The 26,269-nt window shown below is 35.9% G+C and overlaps 2 protein-coding genes across 3 annotated transcripts in view; one reads left to right on the forward strand and one right to left on the reverse strand.

Moving 5' to 3' along the window:
• Ack-like (activated Cdc42 kinase-like) overlaps positions 1–26,269 on the forward strand; it is a 47,201-nt gene that overhangs the window by 16,864 nt on the left and 4,068 nt on the right. For both annotated transcript variants that reach the window (XM_074095916.1, XM_074095922.1), the window contains 10 exons: positions 590–700; positions 952–1,005; positions 1,301–1,390; positions 10,207–10,247; positions 12,128–12,250; positions 12,552–12,673; positions 18,074–18,129; positions 18,318–18,529; positions 22,434–22,479; positions 22,571–23,009. In XM_074095916.1, the coding sequence (XP_073952017.1) occupies positions 590–700; positions 952–1,005; positions 1,301–1,390; positions 10,207–10,247; positions 12,128–12,250; positions 12,552–12,673; positions 18,074–18,129; positions 18,318–18,529; positions 22,434–22,479; positions 22,571–23,009 (1,294 nt within the window). The remainder of the gene's footprint in view (positions 1–589; positions 701–951; positions 1,006–1,300; positions 1,391–10,206; positions 10,248–12,127; positions 12,251–12,551; positions 12,674–18,073; positions 18,130–18,317; positions 18,530–22,433; positions 22,480–22,570; positions 23,010–26,269) is intronic.
• On the reverse strand, positions 20,041–21,430 carry LOC141433829 (uncharacterized). The gene is made up of 2 exons (XM_074095931.1): positions 20,458–21,430; positions 20,041–20,418 (listed from the first exon to the last, which is right to left on the reverse strand). The coding sequence occupies exons 1-2, from the start codon at positions 20,840–20,842 to the stop codon at positions 20,285–20,287; spliced, it is 519 nt and encodes a 172-aa protein (XP_073952032.1). The 5' UTR covers positions 20,843–21,430; the 3' UTR covers positions 20,041–20,284.

Genomic DNA, 26,269 nt, shown 5'->3' on the forward strand with positions numbered 1-26,269 from the left:
TTTCAAAAGAAAACTCATTACGATTTTCCTTGTTAATTAATGCGATGTCACTATGACGTTTACTGTGAAATGGTTCCATGGTGGCTCATGAATTAAAGTCCTTGGCCGTACAAAATTAACGTTACAAAGCTCAGTTAATGCTAGGTGTTAAATTTAAAGCGGTTTCCATACATTTAATTCGTATCATCCTAAATTTCACTAGAGTAATTTCAACAATAAACTTTTTTTTTCATAATTTGTGCCTATATACGTCCCACTGTCTCCTCTCAGAATCAGAGGGCTTTTGGCGGTAGTTCACACGCGGGCCCATTGCATATTTGATACTTGACCCACCATTGAATTTCTTTGCTGGTGTGTGCAGGTTTCCCCACGATGTTTTCTTTCACTGTAAACCTGGTGGTAAATTTTAAATGTAATATCGCACATAAGTTCGGAGATACTCGGAGGTACGAGATCAGACTCGAACCCACTCTACTTAAAAACCCTCTATTTAAAAGAGGCCATAGGTCAAACCACTACAAGAAATAAGTATTGGATCAATGTTAAGTAAGTAACTAATTCACTCATTATTCTTTTTCCTTGTTACCAGGTGAAGTCTGCAACAGTGGGCAGGTCTCACAAGAATGATGACGGCGGTCCGACTATTCCGACTAAGGTCGATGAAGTACACGAGTATCATGAAATAACGGACACTGATACGGTAATTTATACATTTATGTTTATTGTTTTCATAGATAAGCAACAATTATATAGCAATTGATCGGATGTAGGTATCTCCATGAAATTTGATAAGCAAAAAGCACAATCAGCAAAAAAACATTTTTTTTATTTGATATAAATAGATAATTTGGTGGTATATAGTTAGCTGAGTATTATTTCAGTGTTGATATGCTTTAATTCATGAATTTGAACTTACTATATGCTACTTATATTATATGCTATTTTTTACAGGAAGGCGTAGCTAGGGCAGAAAACTTGGTGCCTTTAGAAAGTCCTGGGATACCTGTAAGTGTCTTAGTAGTATGTATGAACTGAAAGTTAGACGTCTTGTCTATTTTACATTCTTTTAATTTTTATGTGTGTTTACTGTCAAGAAAAAAAGGTAATTTCATTGTAACCTATAAAAGACTTGGGTAATTATTTGTGTTCATAATATGTCCTTAATATTTTAAGGTAAAAAAATTGGCGAATGAAGAGAGTTTTCGACCCAACTAGTTATTTAATTATGCTATTTTCAATTACCATGGTTTGTTCTGTAAACGGACAAACTGAAATAAAAATAAAATTAATTTAATTTCAGAAAAGTTACGGCGACTTTAGTCAAAGCCTATTGGATGAGATGGAATCCATGTTCCGCAGTCTGGATGGTAGAGGACGAGCTCAGGAATCGGTAAGTTGATTAGCCATTTTTTACGTATCTTATATCACAGAACTAGTAATAAGAGGAATAGAAATAACACGCGAGCTTAATACACAGTGGCCAAAAATTATATGTACGGTCAAGGACCTTATTCATGAGCGACCATGGAACCATTTCACAGTAAACGTCATAATGACATCGCATTAATTAACAAAGAAAATCGCAATGACTTCATTTGAAAAGGTTCCATGGTGACTCATGAATTAAAGTCCTTGACCGTACAGAACGTCCCACGGCTATGCCACTTAGACGGAAAGTAGGTAGGTACTTTAAAATAATGTAGATAGAAAATTTTGTCCAATGCCCAATTCCAATTCCAATCATATGTATTGTTGGATTTTAAATGATAATTATTTTAAATCCAATTTCTTGATAATATGTGACTTAAAAAATCTTATTTTATTTTTCTCCTAATAGAAATTAGACGTATTACGACACTTAAGTGATTTTTTATTTTTCTGTTAGATATATTGGTGGATTCAGCTTACGGGTCTAAAAACCTAATTATTTAAATATATTTTGACAGTAAATTTACTGATGTCATTTTTGCTCAATAAAATTATCATCTTCCGGAACCAAATATTGGTGGATTTGAAAATATAGATTCTTAAAATGACACGTAAAAGCCGTATACAAAAAATTTGCCTTATATCGAATTATTTCCAAAATAAAAACAGGCCAAGAGCGTGTCGGACACGCCCGAAATAGGGTTCCGTAGCCATTACGAAAAAAATAAGTAATATTTTTCTAAGGATTTCGTATTTTATACGGAATCTTCCAAGTTTATGTATATTTTATACCTTAGGCTGCTATTTACTCTTTAACTACTGATACGAAATTCTCAAGCAAACTAAGCCGAATTTTCTCAAATTTTTTCACCCACCGGTTTTGATTTTAGAAGCTCGTTTTTAATGAAAATTTGCACTAAAGTTGAATATTTCGCAAACAAATCCCTGAATCGAAAAATTGTCTTAGCAAACCCCTGATGGTTTTAAAAGACTTATCCAACGATACCTCATACTATAGGGTTGGATAAGAAAAAAAAACACCCCCACTGTACGTCTATGGGGAGGTACCCTAAAAATATATATATTTTTTATTTTTTATTGTACCGTTTTGTTGGCATAGTTTAAATATATATCCGTGCAAAATTACAGCATTGATAGTCCCTGAGCAAAGCCGCGGACGGACGGACAGACAGACAGACAGACAGACATGGCGAAACTATAAGGGTTCCGTTTTTGCCATTTTGGCCCTGGATCCCTAAAAACTGTAGAATGACCAGGCTAATAGTTTTTATCCCGGAAAATGACATAGTTTCCGCGGGATAACGATAAATGAATTTTTGCCAGACTAAGCCACGGGCAAAAGCCAGTAGAAACTATTAATGTAAACTTTGTAGGTACTACTTATCATGTATATTATGTCCAAATTAGCTTTAAAGTATTAAAATAAATGTGTATATGTATGTATCATGTGTATATTGTATATGAAACCGAATAACTTCCACCACTTCCTTTTACTTAAATAACATACAGTTAGGAGCATAACTGAACCAATTTCTACTGCTTTGATATACATGTATCTTCAATTTATGTAAAAAGGGTAAAAAATCATGTTGACGTTTGAGTATTTTATACTGTTAGTACACATTATAGAGATAATCTGACATTATGTAATTGGTGATCAAAATAGTATTGTAGGTACACGCAAAAAGAGGGGTGTTATAAGTTTGACCGCTATGTGTGTCTGTCTGTGGCACCGTAGCTCTTAAACGGGGGAAACCGATTTGAATGCGGTTTTTTACTTGAAAGCAGGTTTTCTAGCGATGGTTCTTAGACATGTTTTATCAAAATAGGGTTGGCCGTTTTTGAGATATCGAACTTTAAAGTGACAATGTCGGGAGTTTTCCAACTTTTTGTAGGTTAGGTTAGGTTATGCTCTGACCTTTGTCAGTGGCGGGTATTCTTACTAATTTCATTAAAAACATAAAGCTCTCTTATTGATCTTCATATCCTTTGACACCCATCCCGTTACCACTCGTGCAAATGAACTAATTACAGTTAATGTCTAAAAGTTTTTAATGTTAAGACAGAATTAATGCCCATGAGTTGTATTTCCGCACGCTCTCCGAAACAGTATGATTTCGCCATTTTGTTTTATGCTGCAATTAAAAATAATAATGGGTGGGTCCAAATGCTAAATTTATAAAGCAAATAATTGACGGGCTTTAAAATGAACAGCCACGCTCTTAAACCAGAAGAAAACTTTCGATTTTTACAGTTTTGGGTTAAGCATAAGTAAAAAGTTATACATGATAGACAGGTCATCTGTGGACTGGTTGTGACATATTTTCGTGATCTAAATTGTACTTGAAGCATTTAGGACATCTTGGACATCAATTTATCTGCATATCACTAACTTACTACTAGCCTGGTCATTTTACAGTTTTTTTTGGAAATAATTCGATATAAGGCTAATTTTTTGTATATGCCTTTTAAGTGTAATTTATAAAAAACATTAAATTTAAAAAATCAAAAACCCGACTGCCTTAAAAACTAAAAGGAAGAAAATAAGTCTAGTGGTCTAGAACTCTATCAAGAAGCTCATTTAAGGTTCAACAGTCGGGACCCATTACGAAGATTTTTTGAGCTGGTTACGATTTGAATGGGTCCCGACTGTTGAACCTTAAATGAGCTTCTTGATAGAGTTCTAGACCACTAGACTTATTTTCTTCCTTTTAGTTTTTAAGGCAGTCGGGATTTTGATTTTTTAAATTTAATGTTTTTTATTTTATACTTTTTTGATATTTCTGTGAAAATAGTAGATTAAAAAGTATTATAATATATATTTAGAATGGGCTGATTTATTAGCTTTCATTTGATACCCATATTGTTACAATACAATTTTTTTTTTCATTTCTTCGCCATACTTTTTTTCGCAGACGCCATATTGAAATTGTATTTAGCCTATGTCACTCCGACAGTTATGATGAATCCAATGATTCCTCATATGTTAAAATCCGTCTAGCCGTTTAGGCTGCAGCGAGGACCAAAGAAATGGACATACATACCCACATACATACATACATACGCTCGAAAAACATAACCCTCCTATGGGGAGTCGGGTAAAAACCTATATTTTTGAATCCACCAAAATTTGGTTCCGGAAGATGGTAAGAAAAATTGTGCCCTAAAATAGGTGATTTTTTGAGCAAAACATCTTTTAACATCTTGTAAGTATCAGTAAATTTACCGACAAAATATGTTTGAATAATTTAGTTTTTAGACCCGCAAGCTGAATCCACCAACATATCTAACAGGAAATAAAAAAAAAGTGATTATTTTGTAATACGTCTAATTTCTATTAGGAAAAAAAATAAATGAGATTTATATTATCAAGAAATTGGATTTAAAATAATTATCATTTATAATCCAACAATAAATATGATTGGAAATTATGTATTTTGTTAAACCAATATAACATTAGCAGCAAAAATAAGGCAGTTATAATTTGTGGTAGACTTTACATTTTACACTTTCAAAATACCATTTGATTAAAAATTCACCTAATTTTATGACTATTAGTCAATATTCTCATGTACTGCGCACATCTGTAATCAGATTTCGACTGTAGTGTTCTACTATTAAGTTTCATAGAGGTCGCCTCACGCGCTTTGTCTGGGCTGCGCTCGCTCTGCTATGTATGATTTTTAATTTCAAGTCGAAATGGCAAAAACGGTACGGTAACAGTAACAGTCCGCGCGCGAGCTTCAAGGAACCGGGGGTGGGCTTATTTTATTTTAATAAACACATACTATTTACTTAGAATAATTTCACTAGCTGATTTAAATAATAAATTACGAATTATTAAAAAAAAACTATTATGGATAGTAAGTATGTGTTTGATAAAAATAAACCAAGCCCGGCTCCTCATTACAAGTCAGACACGCGCACTGAGGGTTCCGTACATATCTAAATAAAAAACCGGTCAAGTGCGAGTCGGAATCGCGCATCGAGGGTTCCGTACAAATTTGCAGGTATCTGCGAATATCCAGTGTAACGACCGTGTGCCGTGTCTGTCTGTCTCAATAATACATTTCGACAATCTATATATCGAAAATCAAAATACCGAAACCATCGTTACACCAAAGTCTGCTGTATCTATTTTTAAATGACAACATTTCGACTTCTTCAAGCGGGGGTAGATTGACATTTATCATTTTCTGTGCTGTTACATAAAAATACCTAACATCGAAGGCTCAAGACGGGAGCTACGCTGCACATCGCTCCCGCCTTAGCCTTCTGAACTAAAAGTAGGTGTCTACATCCCATCGATGACATTTATTTTAATTCCTGGGGCTCCCCTTTGGTACACCCCAGCTGGTGTCTCGCTGACAGCGAGCGAGCGAAGCGAACGAGCAAGACGTTTCAGGGCAGAAGCGACTCGGATAGTTTAGGTTCAGAAGCGCAGCGTAGCTCCCTGTTTAGCCTTCGATGTTAGGTTTTTTTTTGTAACAGCGCGGAAAATGATTATTAGGTTACTGTGAATGCCAGTTACTTCGGGATTTTGTACTTTTGGTCATTTGAAAGTAGATATTTCGAGCTTCGGTGTATCGGTTATCGGCATTTTGTACTCTCGGTATTCTGAATTTCGATGTGTTAAGCGTCGATATTTCAACTGTAGGTAATATGATTTTTTGGTATTATATACCTCTTTTAATACCCCTTTTCGGGATTTTGTAGTTTCGGTAATTTGAAAATAGATATTTGGAGCTTCGGTGTATCGGTTATCGATATTTTCTACATTCGATATTCTCAATTTCGATGTGTTAAGCGTCGACATTTCAACTGTAGGTATTATGATTTTTCGGTATTATAATACATACCCCTAAGACGACATCAGTGGTTTTTGTTGTATTTTATAAGTAGCTATTGTATTGTAACATTACAGCATGGTCAATATATATAAAATAAAAATCAAAATCTAACAGGAGGATTTGAACCCAAATCAACATTCAACATTATGAATATGACTTAATAGTTTTAATCACTGACAGGGCCATGGTAACTGACGTCTGATCGGACAAAATATTGAAATGTATTAGATACCTACTTTAAGTTGGCAGCTTCATTGTTACAAAATCTGTTAAAACACAAAATGCCAATGACGTTGTGACAAATCTGCACTGTTTTCGTGAATTGTCAAAACATTCTATTCAGATTTGTTTCGTGTTACAAGACCGTAAAGTTGATTTTCGCAGATTTATATTTTGTATACATATTTTCGTAGCAGTTACTGAATCTATTTTAATGACATAAACATGACTACAATATTTTGCATCATATGCAGGATACCAATTATGTAATTTTATTGTATACAAGTTTTCGGACTTGCCTTACCTATACATATTTATGTAACCATTGAAATTTGCATATTTATTAGTATTTGGATGAGTATATATCTTTTGACCTTTTTATGTTAACTTATGTTTTTTTTCATATTATGTACTTGCATATATATCTTTGACCGTACTTTAGATTGCACCGCGCGCCCCGCCCGCCTGCTCTCGCCACGCACGTCCCACGCACCCCCTCTAATTTCCCCTCTCGCGCCGAACGAAAAAACAACATATTTATAACCATTTTAAATGTATTTTATGGTGGATTATCGTTTTATCTACTGCAATTTGACCTGTATGAAAAGTCTACCAAGTTCGTTTGACTGCCTTATTTTTGCCAAAAGAGTTTTTCAAGGTCAAAACAATCCTAGACATGCTTTAATTTTTTTTTAGGGGAATTAAGTATAAGAAGTGTCAAGGCACGTTAAAAAGATACCTCAACCTTAACTATACTTATAGCTTTTATGCCACTGTCGTAATTAATTTTTACTTTTGAAAATATGAAGTCTTTGTTAAGTTCCTTTAAAAAAAATTAGTGGATTTTACATGTGTTACAAGGAACATAAATCATCCCATCATCCCAGCCTATATACGTCCCACTGCAGGGCACAGGCCTCCCCTCAGAAAGTGCGGATTGGGAACTTCACACACGCCATTGAATTGCTTCGCAGGTTTGTGCAGGTTTCCTCACGATGTTTTCCTTCACCGCAAAGCTCGTGGTAAATTTCAAATGTAACTCCGCACATGAATTTCGAAAAACTTAAAGGAACATAAATAAAACTAGTAAATTATGAAGTAAATAGGCTTATAGGAATTTCGCCCGATTTTTACAGAATTATTCAAGATTATTTTATTCATTTTACTGTCGCGGTGATAAATTTTGGTGTATTATTGAAGAATATGTATGCAAATTACCTGAACTAATTTATAATGCAAAAAAAATGCTTATTTGAATTAATGTTTTTTATACTTCGAGCGAAAGTGCTAAGTGACTGGGGTATTATTGACTCACTTTTGCACCTAACTGTAAGATTACGTTTTTTCTCTGACCCAATTGGCATAAAAAATACAATGATCTACATTTTATTTATCAGGTGCTAAACGCTAACTGGATTATCGGTAAGGCAACGCATTGTAGGCTAGTCATACCGTACATAAATCATTCTACACTATTCTTTAGTGTCACAGTTTCCTCCTGTAGTTGCTTCTTTCCAACGCTAGATCATCACATTCACGACATAACTTAAAACCCGGATTTTTAATCCCATGGAAAAAATGTAAACAAAAGTGTTGCCGTTATCAAAAAACATTTGCAGAGTTCAAGATATTTCATTCTTTCCACATTTGCCAGAAATCGACTTCCCATTAAAAAACTGTATTTCTTAATCAAGATAAAATATTTTAATTTACTGATGAAAGTCTTTACTTTGGCATTTACACTTTGATATATTAATTTACAAAGAGAATACTGTTTTCGTATGCATTATTTATTTCTTGTCCTGGTATTACACCCGGGTTTTTAAGCTGTGGGCCGCTCGACCCGAGACGTCACTCAATGCTCTAACATTCGAGACTGAATTCGTAATCGTTTTCCAGTGACTCTTGTTCTGTTATTTTTTTTACTGTCGACATTGTTGTTATATTTTTATTGTAGCTAAGTGGTTCATTGTTACGTTTTCCGTTGTTTTTCGTTTATTTTTATATGAAACGATGGACTCCGGTCCAAGTACATTTCGGTTAAAAGACGACTTATAAGTTGTCTCCCGTAAAAACGGCTCTTTTATCGAAAATAGTAAAAAATATGGTAACAACAGAACTGTATATAATATTTCTAGCGGGCTCTTACCTTGAAATCCCCTGAAAAGTCACTTGACAATGACGAAACTTTGTTTACTTTTTTTCCGGGGGATTAAAAATCCGGGTTTTAAGTAAGCATTATTTTTTCATGCGTTAGCATTTTGCCATTTAAACTGCCTTCAAATTGGTTATTTTCAGTTTATTGATACGAGTACATAGATATTATTTTACATAGAGTATTATCATGAGACTTAGGTATAATTAATGCAGTACACCGAATTACTCACTTCCGATATATCGGATAATCGTCCCATACGTTTCGAATCTACTTACGAGCACATAAGCCTAGAGAGTAATATATGGCGACCCGGCTCTGTCAACTCATCCTACTAATATTATAAATGTGAAAGTTTGTGAGTGAGTAAGTGAGTGAGTGAGTTTGTGAGCGAGTGAGTATGTTTGTTTACTGCTTTTGCCATGTGTCACGTCCAGGGCACCTCGCTCAGAGCTGGAGCGGCTGCCGAGCAGGCTCAGGTAAACAAAGCGTCGAAAGTATTCATGTTTGACTGGTTACCATGAGCTTGCGGCGCTTGCTTTTGAAACGTTGGGGCCGTGGTCAGCGGACACAAAAAGGGGGTGTTCAAGAATTTGTCTAGAAGGTTAGTTCTGGCCTCGGACGACTCTAGAGCTGGCGCTTATCTCGCTCAAAATATCATGATAGCCATACATAGGGGTAATGCGGCGTGCGTTTTGGGGTCGATGCCAGTGACATTTTCTCGACGACGAGTTTGCCTTATAGGTAGGGGGGGGGGGCGTTTGTTTTATTTCAAGTTAGGTTAGTAATTAAATCAATTTGGTAATGCAATTTGATGTTTATCTTTATTTTATTTTACATTTTGATAAATATAATCGCAACTCCCCCCGCATCGCAGCTAGTTGACAGAATCGTTTTCTTTTAAATTCGTAGGTCTCCAGGGGATATGTGATCTTAGGAATCCACCCAAGACTGTCAGTTTTGTATCATCAATGTCACAAATTATTGCCTACGTTACCAAAGATTTCAAAAATATCTACTTATGCACCTGTACGCTACTAACCATAAGATCGATGTAGGATAGGATGTAAATAGGTATACATATATAATTTTGAAGCTATATGGCTGTATAGATATTTATACCTCCCACTGAACATTACAGAACGCAGCATGGCGGACACTGATAGTTTTGAAACTGTGGAATAAATAATTATTCAATGTATTAATTAATATGTGAGAAATCCGGTGTATTGTGTTAATTAAATCCTGCTGCTGAAACTTAAGTGGGATTGATTGCCCCGTTAGAGTGTCAAATTGTTCATATGTAATTATTTCTCTTCCCATTTTGAAGTCAGTAAAAATGATCATTATCTTTTTATTTGTACGGTAAATAACTAGTATAGGTTTGTGATTTATTTTTGTTCTGTGGATAACATTTAAACTATTTTCATTCATTAATAAAATTAATTTCATCGAGTATTGTACTCCATCGACTATGTATATTAATGTTTCCATCCAATGTGAATCATATTATAATAGATATTATTTTTGCAGGCTTCATCAACTAAGAATTTTGACTTTGATACTGCTTTGAGGTAAGAAATAAATCCTTACTATAGGTCGTTTCACGGAAGCTGCATCCTCCTGGGGTTCAAAGTGATAATACTAGTACATATTGTTAGCAATAGAATTTGTCTTTTAAAAAAAATATAAAAAAACAAGAGCGTGTCGGACACGCCCAAAATAAGGTTCCGTAGCCATTACAAAAAAAAGGAATATTTTTCTAAGGATTTCGTATTTTATACGGAATCTTCCAAGTTTAAGTATATTTTACACCTTAGACTGCTATTTACTCATAAACTACTAATAATTCTAAAGCAAACTTAGCCGTTATAGTTCTCCTTGAAAGTTTGATATACTTACTACCATCTTGATTTTTTTTTATTTTTTCCACCCACCGGTTTACATTTTAGAGGGGGGGGGGGAACGCTCAATTTTTAATGAAAATTTGCACTTAAAAGTAGAATATTTCGCAAACAAATCCCTGAATCGTCAAATTGCCTCAGCAAACCCCTAATGGTTTTAAAAGACTTATCCAACGATACCCATACAAAGGGATGATGAGAAAAAAAATCACCCTCACTTTACGTCTATGGGAGGTACCTACCCAATTTTTTTTATTTTTTTTTTATTTATTGTACCATTTTGTCGGCATAGTTTACATATATATCCGTGCAAAATTACAGCATTGGTAGTCCCTGAGCAAAGCTGCGGACGGACGGATAGACAGACAGACATGGCGAAACTATAAGGGTTCTGTTTTTGCCATTTTGCCCTAAAAGTTGAACCGACTACAAAAAACCATGAAAATAATTTTCTACCAGTCTGAAGTCGGTCGGTGCCTCAGCACGAGCCAGCAGGAGTGGACCTATTGTCATCTACCTCACCTAAGCACTTTATATTGGGCTTCAATCACTCCTGCTGGCTCGTGCTGAGGCACCGACCGACTTCAGACTGGTAGAAAATTATTTTCATGGTTGTTTGTAGTCGGTTCAATTTTTTGTTTCAAAATTTTTTGCACGCTTTTTAGTGTAAATAATCTAAGATACAATAGTTTAATATCAACTGCTTTTTCCGATGCAGAGACGTTCATTATTGAGGAGTCCTGGTGCTTCGCCCCACCTGTTTTACCATATGCATTACGAGGAGCATAAATTGCTTAGCAGCTGTGTCAAAGTAATTAAAATTCAACCCGTGAAATACTTGTTATTGAGTAGTAACTCCGTTGTCAACTGTGGTCTTCATGATCAGTTCCACTTCACCAAATGATGATTTTCAAGAGCAAATGCACGAGTAACTACTAAATATATACAATTTACTATTGGTGCCCCTACAACATTTGAAGAGTTCCCTCGATTTCCTTAAGATCCAATCATCGGATCCTGATTTGGTGCTTATGGGACCTAATTGAAGACGTTCCTAGACGAACGCAAAAAAAATCGGTTCATAAATGACGGAGTTCTGAGGTAACAAACATAATTAAAAATACAACCGAATTGATAACCTCCTCCTTTTTTGAAGTCGGTTAAAAAGGAATAAATTGTCATTTTCTCTGTATCATTCAAATTTACAAAAAAAAAACAACTATCAATGAGACATGAAGATTTAAATTTCGATGTCAATTTTTGTTGTAAACCAATTTTACGGTGGGATCTTAGGCTATATTAGAAAATAAAGTGTCAATCCTAAACCATTTACACGGTACTAGTTTAGTTCATTCACAGCAGCTCTTGTGAAACGACTTATATTTTAGTTACAAATTACACTCAGCGGCACAAAATTTGGCCCACTCTCCATACCAAATTACCTAATACTGCATACATTTGAGGGCCAAATTCAACCGTAAACTGTATATTAAACCGCTCTATATTAAACCGTAAACTGTTTCCTGAACAATATTTGTGATATATTTTAGATCCCACACGTTCAAACCGGAAAAAAAGAAGAGTTTTCATACAGGCACTATGAAACCGATGTCGGCGCATGACGAAAAGACCCTCGAAACAGCTGTCGCTCTGGCCAATGAAATAACCACCAAGTAAGCAACATCCATACTAATACTCATATTATTCATGTGAAAGTAACTCTGTCTCTGTTTGTTATCTCTTCACGGTAAAACCACCGCAATTCTGAAAAGTGATGGATTGGATGTCATGTGGTAAGGAGTAAGTTTGTACACTGAAGAATAAAATAAGCTACTTTAAACCAATACAATGGCAACATTTTGCGTAGTCATAGTTGCGGGCAACATTTAGTAAGAATTTGGATACCGCGCAGCGTCTGCTATCCATCCTCTTTGCGATGTCTTTTGTTCTTTACAAAATAATCATTTGTTTTAGGTCTATGAACGACTTGGATACCGACAAGGTGCCACGATCACCGAGCTCCAAGTTTCATTTTAAATTTCCGCTTGTGTCACGACACCACACATTACCACATGAAAACGACAAGGATATAAACGGTGAGAGATCTTATCGTACAATTATTGCTTACGTGTTATATTATATTATATGTTAAGGCCGGGTAAGTGCAATTATTAAGTCACATACTCGTACCTTTCTACATCTTCACTTAATTTATTTGACTGACAGTGAAAGCAATGTTCACCTATGAACGTGATAATACATATATGTATGAGATTGGTTTTTTTGGAATCTTTTTGTATTTTTTATTTCAACTCCAAATTTTTGTTACTTATACGGTCATCCCGTAAAACCTATATCGAAAATACAAACTGAAATATAGATGCACAGAAAAACCAGAAAAATAAGACCAGCGCTGGGAATCGAACCCAGGTTCTCGGCATTCCGTGCCGTGTGCTATACCGCTACACCACCGCTGGACAACGATACAGACACGAATTTCTCCTATGCACCTCATATCTCAGCTTGTGTTGTTTCTTATTTAGCCACTTAAGCAGCATACATATATGTATGTATATTACATTTTCTAGAGATGTTGAGAATGCCTTAACTAAAAGGATTCCACACATCTCTGTAAAAACTTAGATACCTAATAAACATGTTTAATCCAAATCGTGTAATTATTTTATGTACATTTTTAATTTACTTAATTTTGTGAAAAGTTTTGTGAATCGTTATATAATTATTGTATTCAAAAGATGACTTTCTGCCAAAAAAAAATTCTGCGCATTTATCTTGTCAATGATGGTTTTCCGGCGGCATGGATATGATATTGCATGTGTTCCTACTTAGGGTAGACCGGGGACAACTGAAACGATTTGGCTTTAATCGCCTGTAACTTTTTTATTTTTATGGTTAGAAAGATGTAGACCTAAATTATTTTAAGCTTAGTTATCTGGTTCCTAAATAAGATGAACTTGAAAGGTCTATCACCCATAGTTATTTGACCATAACGTAATAAAGATATTGGGGCAGAGTGGTTCAATTGACCACACATGACTGACAATTGAAACACTATGTGGGGTCAATTGAAACACCCTAATATCTTCGGCACAATTAAAGTAATTTTATCTGTTACAATCTTTTTCATCGCTACCATAGTATACAATGAGCTCATCAAAATTCCACATGCGTAAAATAAATATTTTACAATTTATGACCTTCTGAACATCTCGATTAAAAAAACGCGCATAAAAAAAAGTATAGGACTTTTAGCTGTCTTTGTTGCTGCTACCTTATACATTTAACTTAATCGAAGTAGTTATGATTCAATAGTAAACAAAACAATACAGAATTAAAGTGGAAAAAGCATGTTCATTTTTCATACAAAAGTGCTTGTTTCAATTATAACAATGTTTCAATCATAACCACTCCGTATACTTAGTATAGATAGGTACGTCCGTACCCTGTGACAACGAGTGCTGTAAAGAACTCGTAACGTCGGGATGCAAAATTAAAATAATAGACTCAAGATATTCAGTTTAAATTGTTTTATTTATAAAAATATTTAAGAGGTATATGGCCAAGATGAAATAAAAATGTTCTTAAACTTTTTCTGATATATTTTAAGAGCGTTTTACCTGCTGAGCTGGCAACGTAGCATTTTTGTTAGTTTTTCTCGATTATTCCATAAAAATTTAATGAAAATTAAAAATGTGGTCTGTTAGAACTGTTCTTAATATATAAGTTAATGTGTCTACTCCAATAATTATTCGTGATAGACTTTTATATTCTTAATAAACGAAAAAATGTTTATTAACGGTTCCTAAAGAAAATAAAAGCCTATCACGAATCATTATTGCAGCAGACACATTATATATTAACAACAGTTTTATCAGAATACATTTTTAATTTTAATTAATTTTTTACAGAATAATCGAAAAAAACTAACAAAAATGCAACGTTGCCAGCTCAGCAGGTATAAACGCTCTTAACAATAACCAACCATCTCTATTAACAATTGTAGGTACTTACCTACTAATAGTCAGTCTCGTGAAAATACTGAAGTATGTGTAGTTTATACCTAACGCCTTTAGGCGAATTTGAAAAAGGAATATTATTAATTGCACATCAAAAAAATAATTGCCTATCAATTTATTCTCATCATTTATATACCTTTGTATGTACATTAAATTATTTCAATACAAATAAACTAAATGTTTAGCAAAACTAGTAGGTACTGCAGATAATTCGAAAATATATCAACACAAACTATACAAAAATACTACAATCACATCAAAAATACTGACTGCACAGCAAAAATACTGACTCCACAGCCCACCCGGCCCCCCTCTATATACGCCTATAAGGAGCGTTAGGTACAATTGCGACCACAACGCGACGCGCAAGCCGAGCGAGCAAAGCGAGCGCGCCGCGGCAGCGGCCGGCGAAGCGCCAGAACCTTATTTATTTGGCCCCTACTAGTGCTGGTTATGTAAAAAGTATATACATGCTGAAAATAAATTGATAGGTAATTATATATTTGATGTGCAAAAATAGAAGCTATATTTTAAAAAAAAGAGTTACAAGGTTTTGTATTTTTTTTTGTATTAAGTACGTAATATTTTGGGTGGATTATTTTGCTGTGCAATCCGTAATTTTGATTCAGATTTTTTTTTGGATAAAAAAGTTTTTTTTTGATGTGCGTTTTAATACTATCCTTTGAAAAATATATTAAAAAGTATTATTATTTAGCGGTTTTAATTTGACACTACTAAATAAAATATTTTAACTGGGTCAAAAATAGCAGAAATGTTAGAAATGTTTGTGAACAGCATGTGCATCAAACACAGAACCTCCTTATATTTGAAATGGGTTACTTTTGGGGACGATTAAAACGCGTGGACGATAGAAACGTTTCAATCGTCCACAAGCAAGTTGTTTCTACCGTCCCCACATCACATTTTTAATTCAAGGTCAAATATTACTCATCAAAGACACTCTAAAGCTGATCCATAACAATCAAAACACGCGTTTATTCCTTACTATAACCCTCCAATAATTTAATCAGTCAAAATACAAGAGTAAACAAAGTTATAAGAAAACAAAGTAGATCACAAATAGTTACTTTTGACTGCGAAAAATTTCGATGGCTCCTCGACAAGTCCACGCCGCTCGGTCGCTCGAGCGCTATTGGTCGAGGATTCAGCCGGGCCCGACCGCGTGTTCTGAGTGTTGCGTCATACCCGTAGGTATTATAGTTTTCGAGAAATTTGACTTGTTTCAGTCATGACGTGTTTCTATTGTCCCCGGTCTACCCTACATATGATACATATTATTATGCACTCTACGCAACTAGAGTCTAATCATTGACACTTTTCAAAATACGCCGAATAATTCACGTTTTTTGTACAACGACTTTCTTTACTTTATTTTTATTTGTTGTTGTTAAAGCGGCTACAGTAATACTTTCACATTTTGTGAAATAGAGTTTTTTTTTCTGAACTACCTATTCAAAGCATATTTCTCAAAAATGTCCGTAAAAGTTGACATTATTCTATACATTATTTTTAATGAAAAAAGGCGTGAAAGCAGAAGAAAAATATTGGAATAAAATTAAATTTTACAATATATTTTGAGAAAAAGTTTATTCTATTTCAGAATTATTCACCATTTTTGAGAAAAACTTTATATTAGTCTCGGCTGGAATAGCAATTGCTGGCTTCGTATTAGTTAAACGGACTCGCAAGCTCGTCCGTTTAATACTCATACTCAGCCAGCCATTGCCTACTTCCAGGCCACGACAATAATCTACTATAAATATATTTCCTAATCTTTCAAAACCAAAGAATAATGCGTATATTTCGTTTTTTGTTTTGTAACGAACCAACTGCTATTCAAACCCCGTTGCGTTGGTATAGATATCACTCGGAGAGTTGAGTAGTTCACGTGAATTCATTTTCCTTGTCGAAATTATTTCACTTAGTTTCAATGCATGCTAATGTTTCACTATTGTCTTCCGGGTCACTGGAGATCAGATATTTTGGAGCCAGACAGATGCTTAAATGATAGGAGCATTGTTAGGTATTTTTGGCTACCTCTAGTTGCACGATATGGGTTGCTTTTCACTAGAGCTGAGCATAAGAAAACAAAGGGTTAGAGCTTCGAGCTTAATACCAATTGTCAACATCATCAACCATGGAACCTCTTGCGCCGTAGTCAAAACTGACTGCCTTTGTCAGCAGTGATAGGACACTGGTTTCATTCTAAGGGAAAGCTACCCCATCAATAATTACGTAATCATCACTGCTTGAGTTAGTACAATCCTTCAGAGTAACTATTATCCTTTAGATAGAGCTTAGTCACAGTACAACTCTTTACATTAATTTCATAAGGACTTTTTCCATCCTACTTCGCTGGAGGTTACACGTTAGGTGCTACATAGTTGAGTGTAGAACTGAGTCAATAGTAGTAGGTACACATGTAGGGATTCATGTTTTGCCAACATCGTATTTGGTCGGAAAAGATCGTATTTATCTCGCTTTCTTACCTAGCTTAAGGAATTTACTGAAGCTAATTGAAAAATCAATATAAATACGAACTTATCCGGCAAAATACGATGGAACAGTAGATTGATAACCAAGGGTGGAAAGTGACCCATTTCACCTGAGATATTTCTATTAATAGTTCGAGGGGAAATGGGTAATTTCACCCGAGTTAGACACTCTACTTTTTATTTCGACTGTGAGGAAAGTAAAATACTATAGAAAAAATGAGAATAATAATAAATTTAATTTACTTATATCCAACCTCCAACAGGTACCTTTTCGACTGGCCACTTGCCACGGCCGACTATAAAAAAAATCGAGTTGGTGACGACCAAGGATCTTATATAAAAAACTGGAGGTTGAACGCCGAACGAAGAAGTTTGACCTTTATTACTTATTTATATATTCCAACTCTTTCTCTCACATTTCACGAATGACTTCCATCTCTTTCTTAACTAAAACTTCTTGTTTCAAACGGATGTCCGGCGTTCAACCTCCACTGTTGTATATAAGCTCCTTGGTCACGAGGTGCATCTAGATGGCCATGCCGAAACGTGAAAAAAGTGTCATTGACGTAACTCAATTACCGTGATTATTTTCGACTAATCGAAAAATTAAAAAAAAAATACTTTCCACCCTAGAGATGAAAACGAATTTTTCCACCCATGAAAATTAAACATTGCAAACAGGAGAGATGAAAAAACATTATTCAATGGATCTTTACCTCACTAGTATAACAACACCATCATACGTAACGTAACGCTATCTATCAGGGTTCTTAAAACCTACTAACTTTGTATGGAGTGACATATCCCTGTTCTCGCTTGTGTGAACAAATATGACTCGTGAGCCCAATTTTCTTACTTAGATGGCTGCTAGTAGTAAAAATAACAGTATTTTTTCTAAATTATTTAAATAAATTATATATTATTATTATTTCCTTGATTACAGGAAAACACGAACGCCGGAATTTCAGCGAGGAGGCCCACAGTGTTCCAGATTTTCAGGTGTCATATTATTTTAAATAGACAAATTCGATCGCAAACAGCAGCTGCAATGAACAGTGCTGAAACAATATTTGTTAGAATTCGGTTATGCAAATCGATTTTCGTAATTAAATTCGTGTTTACCTTCACCTTAATCATTATCATCATCATCATCATCAACGCGATAACGACATAAATTTCCATGTCAGTCGACGCTTTCGGAGGCGAGCCGGCTGGCTTACACGAGCCTGATCGAGCAGCCGACGCCGGCGTCCCTGATCCCGCACCTGGCGCCGGAGTCGTCGCACGCGCCGCATGCGCCGCGCACGCCTCAAGTGCCGCACCGCCCCGCTACCATCCCTAAACCAGCACGCGCCAGCGACCGCTCTGACTTCCACTCGCTACAGTTGCCATACAATAGGTATTTTGGTGATGTATACTAGTGAATTTGTGAGACAGACTGGCCACTACTAAGGGCCTACGCTAGCTGACGCGGTTTGCTCGGATCGGGTGGACTTCTATTGCAAAAACAGTATGAGGAGCGCTAACTGCACGCTTCGCTTGCGACGGATTTTACCTGCAGGCGTGCGCCCGCTCCGTGCACCCGCACCAGCTAGCGTAGTCGCGGCGAAAGTTCTCTGTTCATTGCGTGTGCCGTCCTGTCACTAATGTGCGGCGAACGTCTTGCCCACGCAATGATCCGCCGGACGCCCCTATCCGTGGCCAGGCCGTTAAATTAGGAACAAAGCCATATTAAAATATTTGCAACTAGAGTTTCTCCGCGGCTTCGCACGCCTTAACTATTCGATTTAGTAGTTACAATTGAAATTCCGGGATTTCACAAAAATCCTCTGGGAATTCCCAATATTTAGATCGTGGTCTTCATGGAGGTTGTGTCAAGAACAATTATCCAAAATTTTAATACTCTAAACCCCGCAGTTGAAATTTCAAGATTTTATCCCTATCCCGTGAGAATATTGGGATAAAAAGTAGCTTATGTGTTATGGAATAACAATTCCAGACGTCCAGCTACCTACATCAAAAATTTCATGACAAAGCCCAGCGGTTGTTATTTCGAGATTTTATTCCTATCCCGTGGGAATATCGAGATAAAAAGTAGCCTATATGTTAATCCAGGGTATTCGCAGGTGGTAGGACCTTGTGCAAGGTCCGCCCGGATTGCTACCACCATCTTTCTCGCTAATCCTGCCGTGAAGCAGCAGTGCTTGCACTGTTGTGTTTCGGCGTGGAGAGTAAGACAGCCGGTGCAATTACTGGCACTTGAGGTATCCCATCTTAGGCCTCTAGGTTAGAAACGCATCTGCAATACCCCTGGTGTTGCAGGTTTTAATGGGCGGTGGTGATCTCTTACCATCAGGAGACCCACTTGCTCGTTTTCCATCCAGTCGAATAAAAAAAAAAAAAAAAAAAGTATATATTAACTGTGTGCCAAATTTCATTCAAATCCGTTCAGAAGTTTTTGCGTGAATGAGTAACGAACATACATGCAAACAAACATCCATCCAAACAAACTATAGTATAGTATTATAGTATAGTAAGTAAGTAAGTAAGAGATATCAGCCTTTGAGTAGAACAGTGTGTATTATATTGTAGTATTTTGTCTGATGTGTCTCAAATATTTATTTATATTTTTTTCATCACACTTGCTCATCAATGATGTTATTCCATGCCTGTATACTAAAGGACAATGGTCTCAATTGTTCCCGCGGGAACTATGAATTTACGTATAGTTTTTCTCCCCAAGGGAGTTATGAGTTTAGTTTTAAAAAGTTAGTCGGTACGTCATTTCAGACTAACGAGGTTTCAAGTCAGCCAACGGTTTATTTACATCTTTAAAATTTTACTATAACCCAATTTTACCCTATAAAAATTTGCCACGCTTCATGAAACTTCGTTATTTTTATATTTTAAATTAATATCAAATTATTTTGAAATAATTTTAGTAAATATTTGTTTAGCATTTTGGAACAATCTGGCCGTAAGACCATTCGAATTCTAAAATAAACACAGTTCTTAGCATTATCTATGGTAAACGACTCGAAAAAAGTGACAATCAGGGGGGCTACTACGTAATTCGAAAATGGAAGTTCATATCGTTTTCCTGACGCTAATATTATTTAATACGAGAGTGAGAGGGACGGTACGATCTTCTTCTTTAACCATTATCCACCCAATGCTGAGGTCTCTTCCAATGCACGCCATTCCGTTCGGTCTTGTGCCCTTCGCATCCAGTTCTTCCCAGCCACTCTAAGATCGTCAGTCCAATGCATCGGTTGCCTGCCCACATTTCTGTGTCCCGTTCTTGGCCTCCACTCCCGTCTATTCCACCTGTGACCCTGCCTACGGCATATATGGCCTGCCCTTTTCCATTTTCTGGTAGCAATGACTTGGTTATGTCGGTAAGCTTTGTTCTTCTCCGGATCTCTGTGTTCCTAATTCGGTCACGGAGAGAAATACCCAACATCGCCCGTTCCATAGCCCTTTGGGTAACTTGGAGCTTGTGCATCATCTTTTTTGTATGTGTCCATGACTCGGCTCCGTAGTCCATGACTGGAAGTACGTATTGCTCAAATGTGCGGCGCTTCAGGTTAATGGGAATGTTGGTACCCTTGAACACTTCAGACAATTTGCCAAAAGCACCCCAGCCTAGACGGATGTGGCGCTCAATCTCGCTATTTTGTCCGAATTTGTCAAGGTTCAAGGTCTGCCCCATGTAGACATATTCCTCTACCCCAGGGACGGGGATACTTTTTCCTTCGCGTGACAATATATACTAACGAAATATATGGCGGGCCAAGTTGTTGCATTTTTGGCTTTGTTTAAGCCTTCGCGGGCCGGAGATGGCCCGCGGGCCGCAGTTTACCCATCCCTGCTTTACCCTGTCTATGGTATGTCCATGCACGGTGATGTGATCTATGTCGGGGTTCTTGCACATTATTTAAGTTCTTGATGTGTTCATCCGCAAATCGAAGATGAGTAAGGCGTTCACCGTTGACATTAATACGGTTACATTTAAGACGGTACGATACGAACTTCAATTTTCAAATTTTGTAGTACCTAATGGCGGGTATACGTGCCTATCCAATTTATTTAAAGTGTAAACAAACCGATTTCATCAAAATTATTGTATAAACACTCACTGGATCGAATCAATAACACATTTTCTATAATTCGTGTCTTTTAACTCGATGTCTAATCACTTTTTTCACCAAAATTCACTTGATTTCAATATTTATTTTTCATTGCAAAAATCTTCGTCAAAATCTGACGTTATTTCTTGATTGAAACATAATTGTGTATAATCTGTACACAAATCATCTCTCAATCATCTCTACGCTAGTCTATGCTACTGCATAGACTAGCGTAGAGATGGTAGAAAATTTGACATTTTAAAAATCGATTAATGCGCGCATGAATACGCGATTTTTATTTACTTTTCTTAAAATTAAAAAATAGTTAGGTACTGCTTTTATAACCGAATAAACAGTCTTTGGAATGAAATCAAATTATTGTAAATAATAAAATAGACAAAAATACTTTGATCTATTCAATTAATAAATTAATCGATTTACTGAACAGATTAATTATTTTGTAATAGTTTCTAGGTTTTTACATCATTGAATGCCTGTGGTCGAATAAATGGCGTCTTTGTATACACTTTTCATAAATTGGATCGAAATACAATATATTTATATAGCCATTATTTTATTCAGTTGTTTTCTTAGCGCCTTTCTTTTGTCGAGCTGTGAAATGTTTGGACTCAAAATACTTTAATTTTTTGCATTTTTTTCCTCGCAATGTGATAAAAATCATTGAGTGTATCACGGGCTGTCAGGGATTACAATTACACATGTAATCTCCTTCTTACGCCCCCTAATGCACAATGTACTATTGCGTAACATTCGGTAAGAGCGTTTATACTTGCTGAGCTGGTAACCTTGCAAATTGTTAGTTTTTCTCGATTATTCCATAAAAATTGAATGAAAATTAAAAATGTGGTCTGATAGAACTGTTCTTAATATATAAGTTAATGTGTCAACTCCAATAATTATTCGTGATAGACTTTTATATTCTTCAAAAACATACAAATAATTTTTAACGGTTTTTAAAGAAAATAAAGTCTATCACGCATAATTATTGGAGAAGACACATTAACTTATAATAATAATATATTAAGAACACATTTTTAATTTACATTCAATTTTTATGCGACTATTTTTAACAAAAGTGCGACGTTGCCAGCTCAGCAGGTATAAACTCTCTTAAACAGGAATAAGAATTATAATCATTCTTCCATTTTTCAGACAGTCGTCAAACATTTTTAATGACCATGAAACAACCACCGATGATGTAAGTAGCTCGCGCATGAGATACTGCACAATTGAGTATTTACCTAAAATATGTCTATTTTGTATGGATAATTATTACCTTTTTTTTTCAGAGTAATCAGAATGAACTGCCTCTGCCGCCTAGAGCAACGAAACCGAAATTGATCGACAAGCCTCGGCATATCAGGAAATATCCCCTAAAATTACCCACCAGTTACGATACTGCCAATAAGGTAGCCAACAACGGAGCCGACGTTCAGAAACCGGTGAACATATATCAAAACGCGGTTCCCAGCTCAATGATTAAAGAGTATATAAACAAGAAGCCCGATAACCAAAGGATGCTAATCGCGGGAGATGAAGGCAGAGACGTGTTTGACGGTTTTGAGAAGCCTAAGATTGACATGAACCCATTTACGAGCAGTGCAGGCCCGAGCTCTGCCAACCCTTTCAGCTGCTACCTGACCCCGCTCGATGACGAGGCCTTAGCTCAGGAGAGTGAAGGACATCGGCAGGGCGAGCAGTACTTCGAAGAAGGATCTCTGGTCAATGGTATGATATTCATATTCTATTTTGTTCAAAGGAGCCGCCCCCGCTTTGTATGGGAGTTTTAACGTCTTCCAGCTCTATATCCAGAACTATATTCGTGCGACGAAACCTTCGATGAAAATTGATCTAATTGATGCAAAAACCGCATTATAATTCGATTCGTACTTTAAAAGATCTAGGCATACGTATACAAAAATGCAGACAGGCGGGGTAAGTGACTATTTAATAATAATTAATAATTAAAGATAAAGATTTGGTATAACCACATATATTGGTGTCTATTTTCATTACATTATGCAGACTACAAAATAGGTACAGTCTGTTCAATATAGGAATGGACAGAAGGAAAATGGGCTCTTTATATAGCACGCTTTAGAAAATCATTTAATAAATTGCATTTTTTTAGTATACGATCTAAACTAAATTTTTTAATTAAAATATCGAAGACGTCAATAGTAGTTTCAATTATTCATTAACTAACTGTTGCCCGTCTGTATACCGAATTTCACCTTAATCGGATCAACGGTTAAGACGAAGAGGTAGGTAACAAACAAACATGCGGACTTACAAACTTTCGCAATTAGGTATAATTAATATTAGTGAGATTAACTTTGCTATTATTCATATCGTAATCTAAAAACAATAATAGTACATTATTGTCGTGGCCTGGAAGTAGGCAATTGCTGGCTGAGTATGAGTATTAAACGGACGAGCTTGCGAGTCCGTTTAACTAATACGAAGCCAGCAATCGCTATTCCAGCCGAGACTAATATAAAGATTTTCTCAAAAATGGTGAATAATTCTGAAATAGAACAAACTTTTTCGCAAAATATATTATAAAATTTAATTTTATTCCAATATTTTTCTTATGCTTTCCCGCCTTTTTTCATTAAAAATAAACTGCAGGTGTATTTTTCCACCGAAAACACCACAAGCTATTTCAGACCCAATAGAAAAAGTCCGGAGTTCCAACAAAATATCTGATACCGGCCGGACTTATAGACTTGGCTGTTTACGACTTGTGCTAACATTTCCATGGCCTTTTTAACTTTAAAAAAAATGTGACTGATTGCAGGCGCGCTAATTCATTATTGTCGAGCTAGCGCGCCTGCAATCTTTTTAACTTTTTTATTTTTCGCTGACCATAAACTATGTACTTCACCTTCTGATATGTAAAGAATAATGTCAACTTTTACGGACATTTTTGAGAAAAAATCTTTTCCTATTTTGTTAAAAATGGAAACGTCTTCCTATAAAATACCTAAAAAACCTTTTGGAAGAAACCGAACTATAACTAGCTGTTGCCCGCGACTCAGCCCGCGTAGAAGTATGAAAAATAACTTACATCCTATTATCAGACTTACCGAATATACACAAAAAAATATATAAAAATCGGTCAAGCCGTTTCGAAGGAGTTTGGGTTCAAACATTTTTGACCCGAGAATATTATATATTAGATATACTTACCTACTATACCACATTTTAGCTTGCGTTGCTGAGGTGTAATGCAAAATCTTATTGCTTTATTCTTCAACAGGTTAATCCTACTTTCTACTAATATTATCAAAATGAAAGTTTGTGAAGATGTTTGGAGGTTTGGATGTTTGGATGTTTGTTACCGAGTATCGCAATAACGGCTGAACGAATTTACATGAAACTTGGCGTACAGATAAACAAAGATCAGCATTGAGACATGGGATACTTGGCATTAAGCTATTTCTAATGCGGGCGAAGCCGCGGGTTAAGGCTAGTACTTAATATAAAATAACGTGACAAATGCGTTATGTTAACATGCAATTTATTTATTTTATTTACAGTCAGTCTTTTTTACACACACACACACACACACACACACACGTATACAATTAGTATATTAATAAAAAACGCATTAAATTATTTATTAATAAAATACGCGGCGTAAATAAAATAAGTGCGAGCATGTCACGCGGGCGATCCGAGACAACCACTGAATAGGAGGCCCCAGATATCTACTTGTAGCGGAGGACAAAATCGCGGAGTGAGCCGCGCCTGATATTAGATTAGGCGTATTCCGAGTAGAAATCATTTGCCAGCTGCCGAAATTTATCACGGTGTATGTTTTGTGGCGACGAGGTATGGTCGTAGTCAGTTCAACTTTCACTTTTTCGATTTTGTTAGAAAAAGAAATATTAGAAAATGTTGTAAGTACAACGAAGCATTTTCGCATATAAAGTAAGAACGAGCGAACGAAGAGACGAGCGGTTATACTGCTCAAAATGGGCTGCCTACACACCCTCTTCCTTTGGCTGTACAGTGCGGTTTGTATTTTGAGCACCGCAGCACTGGGGTCCACCTTTGGTGCTGTCTTTAGTTATCTATAACTATCGCTAACTTGCGTAGCTGATATAAGTATCCTGGTAAAAAGATCTGATTATTACATGCATTTAATTGTACGTACTAGTACTCGCTCCTTTGGTGTACCTACTGTAAACCCTTTCAGGCCACGAGAATACAAAATGAATCATAGTTTTATATTGTTCACGTGTGAGGAATTAAAAAACCGCCCAAGAGCGTGTCGGACACGCCCAAAATAGGGTTCCGTAGCCATTACGAAAAAAATAAGTAATACTTTTCTAAGGATTTCGTATTTTATAATTATGGAATCTTCCAAGTTTAGGTATATTTTATACCTTAGGCTGCTATTAACTCTTAAACTACTAATAATTCTCAAGCAAACTTAGCCGTTATAGTTTTCCTTGAAAGTTTGATAAACTTAGTACCCTTCTGATTTTTTTCAAAATTTTCCACCCACCGGTTTAGATTTTAGAGGGGAGGGGGGACGCTCGATTGTAATGAAAATTTGCACTTTAAAGTTGAATATTTTGTAAACAAATCACTGAATCGAAAAATCGTTTTAGCAATTGCAAAAAAAAAAACACCCCCTCTTTACGTCTATGGAAGGTACACTAAAAAAAATATTTTTGAAATTTTGATTGTACCATTTTTTCGACATAGTTTACATACATATTCGTGCAAAATTACAGCTTTCTAGCATTGATAGTCCCTGAGCAAATCCGCGGACGGACGGACAGACAGACAGACATGGCGAAACTATAAGGGTTCCGTTTTTGCCATTTTGGCTCCGGAACCCCTAAAAAACGAATAATGTTTTTAACGACTTCAATAATATTATAAATGTGGCAAGGTTGAATATTTGCGTGCATTTATGTGGTCCCTATATGCACTACGCCTGGAAAAAGGTTAAAATATCGTCTGCTAATTTA

Source organism: Choristoneura fumiferana, chromosome Z (genome assembly GCF_025370935.1).
Source record: "Choristoneura fumiferana chromosome Z, NRCan_CFum_1, whole genome shotgun sequence".
In the NCBI taxonomy this organism is placed as follows: domain Eukaryota; kingdom Metazoa; phylum Arthropoda; class Insecta; order Lepidoptera; family Tortricidae; genus Choristoneura; species Choristoneura fumiferana.

What these genes read in the sequence shown, in the direction of transcription:
- LOC141433829 (XM_074095931.1), bottom strand. Translation starts at nt 20,842, where the DNA reads ATGGGGCAGACCTTGAACCTTGACAAATTCGGACAAAATAGCGAGATT. An exon ending in TGCCGTAGGCAGGGTCACAG is followed by an intron (nt 20,419 to 20,457) that starts GTGGAATAGACG and finishes AACGGGACACAG; the next exon opens with AAATGTGGGCAGGCAACCGA.